This window comes from Leptidea sinapis, chromosome 32 (assembly GCF_905404315.1).
Source record: "Leptidea sinapis chromosome 32, ilLepSina1.1, whole genome shotgun sequence".
NCBI classification, from domain to species: Eukaryota; Metazoa; Arthropoda; class Insecta; order Lepidoptera; family Pieridae; genus Leptidea; species Leptidea sinapis.
In genome coordinates this window covers 8,078,839-8,086,949 of record NC_066296.1, presented here as the reverse complement: position 1 = coordinate 8,086,949, position 8,111 = coordinate 8,078,839, and the positions used below count along the sequence as shown (strand labels likewise).

At 36.2% G+C, this 8,111-nt stretch overlaps 1 protein-coding gene across 1 annotated transcript; it reads left to right on the top strand.

Annotated features, from left to right (window-relative positions):
* Nucleotides 1-5,213: 5,213 nt before the first annotated feature.
* On the top strand, nucleotides 5,214-7,866 carry LOC126974413 (nuclear pore complex protein Nup107). The gene has a single exon (XM_050821895.1). It carries the CDS (start codon nucleotides 5,225-5,227, stop codon nucleotides 7,826-7,828), a length of 2,604 nt encoding a protein of 867 aa, XP_050677852.1. The 5' UTR covers nucleotides 5,214-5,224; the 3' UTR covers nucleotides 7,829-7,866.
* Nucleotides 7,867-8,111: the final 245 nt, after the last annotated feature.

Here is an 8,111-nt window from a genome sequence, read left to right as displayed (position 1 = left end):
GTTGCATCTGTTATTTATATTAAATACAGTGCTGTTTTAGTTATATCATATGTGGTGTGTATTGCGAATTTCTTAATAGACAAAAACATCGAACAAAGAGTTTGTCTTAAATTTTGGATCGCCAATGGAATTTTGTGTTCGGAGTCACTGAAAATGTTGAAAGAAGGCTCACGATGAATCGACTTTATCTAAAACACGAGCTTATGAGTAGTAGAAACGTTCAAAAGCGGTCGAGATGTGATGGAAGATTTGCCTCGCTCTAGTAGGCCATGTCTGCAACTGAAGTTAACATCGCAAAAGGGAAGGAAATAGTGACTGAAAATCCTCATTAAAATTTGAGAGACTTAGCCCCCGAACTTTCTGTATACCACGAGTCGATCCGTACCATTTTAACTGGGGGTCATTGTTTTCATCAAGCTTTGGAGTGGCGCCTTCAAACTGAACCGAAACCGAAAAAACCACGCCAAAGTCGATCAAATGTCAATGTAATGTTGAGTGTTTTCTTTGACTATCGCGGTGTTGTTCACTCGGAATTCTTGCCGGAAGGTTGAACGGTAAATAAAGAATATTATTAGAACATTATGGAGAGCAAATTCGACGAAAAAGCCAGATTTGTGGAAAGAAAATTCTTGGATTTTGCACCACGATAATGCGCCTTCGTACAAGGCCAAAATTGTGAACGAATTTTTGACCAAACGCTAACCAAATACCATCGAGCAACACCATATTCACCAGATATGGCTCCAGCCGACTTCTTTCTTTTTCCTAACCTCAAATCCCCACTTCGTGGCACCCGTTTTTTATCGGTAGAAGACATAAAGGAGAATTCGCAGCGAGAACTGAACTCAATTCCGGAAACAGCGTTTAAAAATGTCTTGATGATTCGATTATTCGTTGGCGTAAGTGTATTGTTTCTGAAGAAGCATTCGTTGAAGGTGATAAAATAAATTTGGATGAATAACAAACATTTTCGCAAAAAAGTAAGTAATTATGTTAAAAGTTAAGTTCGCAAAAATTTTGAGGTTATGTTCATTTATTTAAATTATTATTCAAATAACATTAAGTTGATATTTATAAGCATTCATTTAATTCACTTTATATACATATTTTATTGTTTTATCATATAATATTCCACACACAAATCGCTGAAATTCTGCTTATTATTACTTTCGATATTCGATTGGTTCTTTATAGAAGAATCGTTTCATAACCTGCCACTGGGATTCTACTGTCTGGGTTTCTAGAAGCAATAAAAGGTTTGTCTGGGTCACTATGATTAATTTTATTATGAATTTATGCATGGACATCCAGACAATCATTTTCCAATAGTCTGCGTGAATGGTCGGTACTACGTGTTTTTTTATAAATGCCCTCACAACTTCTGCTGATCTTTTTTGGCACCTTCCAACCGTAGATGCTCACTCACGTTCTCTATCAGACCAAGAACTCCTCAATGTGTCTCCATGAAAGAAAAAAAATATATAGTGAACATCATGAGAAGTTAAATCTTAATTAAAATCAGTACTAATTTTGAATCAAATACTTATTCCAAAATATTATTATAGTTTCCAATGTATTGCTATTACACAATAAAACCTAAGTCTGGGCACAAAAATATTAATGTTCTAACCTAATATAGACTTTCTGGTCTCTCCCACTCTTATACTATAATAAAAAATTATAGTTTACCTTAATTATATTTCCTCTAGCTAAATTTACTCTTTCCTTCTTGCTCTTACAGGACAGGTACGGGACAGCCACTTCTCGGCTGTGCCAATCTACAACTGTTAACCGAGACATCTTTGTCCTCATCAGACTTTGATCATCTATCCGAGTAAAATCTTCCCAAATTACTAACATGATTCGCCAGTTATGGGCAAAGCAATAAAATTACTTAGACTGGCCATAAATACTGTTAAAATTAAAAAAATGGCGTGCTTACAAAGTACATATGTCAGAAGTGAACTTACTTTTGAAAACTTCTCTAAACCAAATTTTTCTTGTCAATATTAGAAATTATTAGATGTTCTACTTACTCGCGGCCGCGCGCTAAGCCTGTACTATACAACGCTAGGAGGGAAGATGTTATACTTACTCGCGGTCGCACTATTAACCTGCACGACACAACTCAAGTAGGGAAGATGTTCTACTTTTTCGCATCCGCGCGTTAAACCTGCACGATACAAAGCTTGAGGGGAAGATGCTCTACGTTTTCGCGGCCGCACGCTGAACCTGTACGATACAACTCTAGTAGTGAAGATGTTCTTCTTACTGGCGGCTGCGAGATCAACCAGTATGATACAACGCTAATATCGAAATTGTAATACTTACTAGTGAAGCAATGTGCTACGTTAGCCCTTTCTCAATCTCCCTCTTCTTGGTAAAAAATGTCGCACATTTTCGTGACAATTTATTGCGTTTCATCCGTAAAATTTTTACCGTCTTGCATGCAAGGAAGTTTCACTTCAAAAATGATCCCAAATTCGTTCTCTGCACCCTCGATAACCTCGGATACCATATTGTCGAAATCATAATTTTGCGCGGCGGCTATCTTGGATTAAAAAAATAACTGTATTTACTGCACAAGACGTTATGCAACAGAATTGACATCTAAAGTTCTACCCCCTTATTCATAATGGTCCGCTAACTTAAAACAGCCGCTTAGGAGTGTTTTTTCTCGTTCTGACATATGTCAATAGAAGAAGACACAGTGTGAATAAGCAATGCTTAAGTTAGCAGACTATTATGAATAAGGTTGATAATGTTTAACTACTACGAATACATAAACCAACAGCGTGTATTTTTTCTTTTCTTGATCTCCCTTACTCTCTCTCTCAATATTTCTTGCTAGCTCTCTGACACCTATCGCTCCATGGTACTGTGCGTGATGCGACGTTCACTCTATCTCACTCTCTCTCTCGATCTTTCTCACTCATTTGTCACCTACTCTCGCTCCATGGCAATGTGCTTCATGCCGTCTCACTCTCTTTCGATCGGTTTCAATACGTCTGTGGGTTTCAATCGCCCTCTTCTTCGACAAAAACGTTGCACATCTTCGTGACGCTAATATTATTATTATTGCGTGTATACAGATAAAAATTTACTCATGCGCCTAAAGAAGTTTCACTTCAATAAACTAAATATTACATTTGAATTTGGAATCTGTCATTTTTATATGATTTTTCATTGAGTTTTCTCAGTGTGGCACCAATTCGTTGTAAATTATTTTGCGATATTAAAATGGAGAGGGGTGATAAAGAGAATCAAATTACTGTGATTGTGTTGCATAAAGTACGTATGGAGCCAAATGGAAATTTTTAAAACTCTCCATAAGCTTGGTATTAGTAAAATGTTTGTGTAGCGCCCTATTAATAGGTACAAAGACACCTTATCTGTTTGTGACAGAAAAAGATCTGGCCGTCCACTTGGTGTTCGTACGAAAAAGGCGGTCAAAGCAGTAAGGGAAAGAATTCGAAGAAATCCTGTCCGAAAGCAAAAGATTTTATATTGGGAGATGAAGATAGTACCAAGAACCATGTCGCGTATTTTCAAAGATGACTGAGGACTTGCAACCTATAAGAGACGTACTACTCATTTCTTAACTGTTAATTTTAAAAGAATAGGATGGTAAAATCGAAACAACTACTGAATCGGTACGCAAGGGGAGGTCACAAAAAAAAATTGTTGTCGGATGAGAAAATTTTACCAATTGAGCAACATTTTTATAAACAAAATGTCCGTATTTATGTTTAAAGCTCTAAGGAAGCTTCCCAATAAGTCGACAGAGTGAATCGTGTGATCCATCCAATCCGACTTGAGTGATGTATTGGTGGGGAATTAGCTATGAAGGAATGACTGAGCCATACTTTTGTGAAAAAAGTATCAAAACATCGGCACATGTGTATCAAGGTACTATTCTTGGGAAGGTGGTGAAGCCCCCTAAAAGGACCATGTACAATAACCAAGAATGGTCCTTCCAGCAAGACTTGGCACCGAGTCATAAAGCTTGGTCTACGCAGTCTTGGTTGGAAACGAATGTTTCGAACTTCGCCAGAGCTGAAGACTGGCCGTTGTCTAGTCCCGATCTTATTCCGCTGGATTATGATATAAGATCAGTTTTAGAGAGTACGGCTTGCTCTAAACACCATGATAAGTTTGAGCCTATAAAACAATCTGTTCGATTGGTAGTGTAGAATTTTCCCATGGAAAGTGCTTCTATTGATAACTGGCCTCAACGTTTAAAGGACTGTATTGCAGCCAATGGAGACCACATCGAATAAGTTTTTATGTTTTAAATTTTTTTATATTTATGTATTAAACTAGCGCACTGCAAATGTAATAAATGTGATTTGCAATAGAAAATTTCTCGTTTTCTTTGTGTCAGTATTTATGGCAAGACTAGGTATATATTATGCTGATCATCCTGCGCTTTCATGCGGATAATCAAAATCCAAAATGCACGCAACGGTCATCCAAATAGCAAACAAGGAACCAGAGGACAGTCAATAAAAGCAATTAATACAAAAGTCCAAAAGAATAAAGAGTCGTCGCAATCATCAAATTACAGAATATAGAGCACATTCGCATATCCACAAGAGAAACGGAATGAAGGCTGATACCGACTCGACTGGCTATTGGTCGGGTTCAGCATACACACGAACTCATTGATTTTTGATTGATTTGATATTAATTCTTTATTAACATAATTATTACAGTTGTATGTTTCCAGTGTACATTAAAACCTAGAACTACAAGTAATAACAAGAGAAACACGTTTTTTAACACATATGGCCTGTATTACAAAAACTTTTAACAGGAAATTAAAAATTACATATACTTAATTTATATATACTTCATTATTATAATTAACAAACAGGTAACTTATATAATTATATGTATGCTTTATTGCCTAAGCAGCATTACATTTTCTACAATATAGGTAGATAATCCAAATTATACATTGCATTAACTGATTACACCAATTGGTACTCAGTCAGACAGCCATCGAAACATCGATAAAAATAATAATTTTGTGCAATGGACAATGTGGCATACCATCGAATTTAGTGCAGCAGCGGTACCGGATCACGCCTGATAGTTCGGATGTACCAATTCCGATCATGTGTTTAAGCTATAACATGTCCATTAGGTATTTGTTACGTACTTACATCCTCTTTGTTTGTAATTTTTGGCGGCGGCATTTGTGAATTGTGACAAAAGTCAAATGAAAACTGTAGTCGAAAAGAAGTTTAGGTATTACAGGTTGTCGGAAAAATCAAAGTTGAATACATTTAAAAACCAAATCATGAGTTTTGATAAAAGTCTGCTTTTACATTCAACACAGCGTACGCCCATCAAAAATAACAGAGTAAGACAAATACTAGGAAGGGACGAGGCACTAAATCTGTCGCCTATACTAAATGATACATCTTTGTTCAAAACCTTAAATGATAGTAGTTTGAGACAGGTATTAGACGAATCCTCAATTGTTTTAAATACAGGAACAGCGGGTAGCAGTTTAAGTGAATTGTTTTTCGAAATAATACAATCGAGTCGCCCCAGCGATATATTGGACACTTTATCGAGGTTAGCTCAAGCTTGTTGCGACTCTTTGGAATTAGTTGAGCCATGGAACCGCTACAATGCACAAAATTATTGGTTGGCAGAAGAGGCAAATACGTGGAGGCTACTTCACGCGTTATATTCAGATTCAATAGCTGAAGGGCCGGATACATTTGAAAATATAATAACGCAAACAACCATATCCCAGCATACTTTAGTCACAGCATTGTATAGGAGTGATTCAGAAATAAGATTGCTGCAATTACTTGTAGATTGGTTGGAAGCAACTGCAGCTTATCAAGATGAAGCAACACAAACTTCTGCACCAGTTGTTGGAAATAATATTCACTGGGGCAACACACTCCATCAACTGCTTATAGGATCAAGTTTATTTAACAAAGATAAAAACAAAGCTATGATTACATGCATGGATCCAGATGCACCACGGCGTCAGAACAAAACAATTCACTCTGATGATTTGAAAGATGATAATGATTTGTGTAAGAGAGTGTTCACTGAATTCAGATGTGGTAAATATAATGAAGCTGTATCATTGTGTATTAGTGCAGGTCAGGCATGGCGTGGAGCTATATTACAAGGATGGAAGTTGCTGCATTATGAAAAAAGAGAAGAAAATAGTAATACCCTGGAATTAAAAGGTAATAAGTCTAGAGGTTTGTGGAAAATATGTGGTCTAGCTATTGCCAATAATACTTCTGAAAACATGTTTTATAGAGCCACAGTTGGTCTATTATGTGGTCATTTACAAAGTGCAGTGCCAGTTTGCCAAGGAAATTGGGAAGATCTTTTATGGGCTCATCTAAGAGTACAAATTGAAGCAAAGGTGGATAAATTTCTGAATGAACATCATGCAACTGCTGAAGCAAATACAACACCACCAGAAGTCCTTGAATTGCTGCAGTCTGAATTGCAAGTTGTTGAGATATCGTTGGAGCAGATTTTTAATGCAGTGAAATCATTAATGGATGGTAAGAAGGAATCCAATTATCAGACTGTTCAGAGATATTTAATGTTAGGTCATATAAGATCTATAATGCAGGACTCCACACAATGGGTAGATAACACTGATGAAAGATTCATTAGATTTTTGGCACACTTGGTTCTTGTCTTGAGACATATGGGAAAAGACCCTCAACATGATGTGGGTGATATGATTTTGGAAAAATATGTGTTACAACTGATTGAAAATTTGGTAGACGGAGCATGTGAATCTCCTCAGATAATAGCTTATTACACAGCAACTGTCCCAAGGGAACGTCAAACATTAGTTTTTGCTGAATTCATGGAAAAAATTCACAAGAGTTGTTATAGAGAAGGAATAGTGAAAGCTGGATTAACTGCTGGAATAGATGTAGCTGAATCGGCCAGATTGACTATTAAGAGAGCCATTACAGATACCACGCAAAGCTATGGAAACTTTGATATGAACATGACACAGACCACAGCTGTTGAAAAAGAGAAAGATGTTGTAGGTAAACTAATTTCATCATTGGAATGGTTATCACTACTGCCAAATCAAATTGTAGAAGGCTTATGGTTAAGTAATGCGATGATTAGAACCTTTATATTCATGGGCAACACGGATGCAGCAATTGCCTGTTTATCAAGTATGAAGAATTTGTTTTCAGATTTTATGAACTCAGTGGCCAAAAATTCTGCAGAACTACGTGAACACCTGTGCTTGAAAGCTTATCTAGATGCTCTTGATGGTTTTGCTACTTGGTGTAGACATTATATTAGTGGTCAACCAAGAGATGTTGAACCATTACAACCAGATGCATCATTTGCAGACAAAGTTCATCATGAGCAAAAATGTGCACAAGTGGAACAGCAGAAGGCAAGATGGAAGAATGCCACTCTACACCTTTCACGAAACACTAAATCACTTTTATACAATGTACTAAAGTTTCCGGGAGGATGGCTTCTAGATGAAAATGATAGTACATCTTCTAAATATTTTTCTGAAGATGACAGAGAGGATAGGTTGAAGCAAATGGATACTTTGAGACGTCTGTGTATCCCTGAGGCTGTGAACCTAATCCTTAAGATACTTCAAAGCAATGACAATGTTGATAGTCATAAAGAGGCAGTGCAGCTTAGTAATTTAATAGCTGCAGAGAATCGTGGTTTATACAAGGTCTTTACAAAAAATAAAATTCAAGATTTATTGGAACGGATTAAAGAATCTTGTTTAGTACTAATGGAAAAAGATAGAGACATGTTTGGTTATGAATTAAATGAATAATTATTTTTGTAAAAAATTTATTAAATTTTTTTTATAAATTTGCATTTTATATAAAAATATTTACACAATAGCATAGATATCAAAATTATGAGAGAAAGTGTGATTTGAATGACAAGGTATATTCTGTTACCAATAATTTTGTCATCATTTAGCTGGTGATAAGTCTCAGATGACTTGGGCCTGCAATATACCATAGTGGAGATGAGATTGATTTGATAACCAATCATATTTCGTTATTTCCACTTCTCCTTTCTGCTTAGCTTTGGTGGAAATGGAAGTAGTA

Bases quoted from the DNA above. Each gene is read 5' to 3' on its own strand.
- LOC126974413 (XM_050821895.1), top strand. From the start codon at position 5,225: ATGAAAACTGTAGTCGAAAAGAAGTTTAGGTATTACAGGTTGTCGGAA.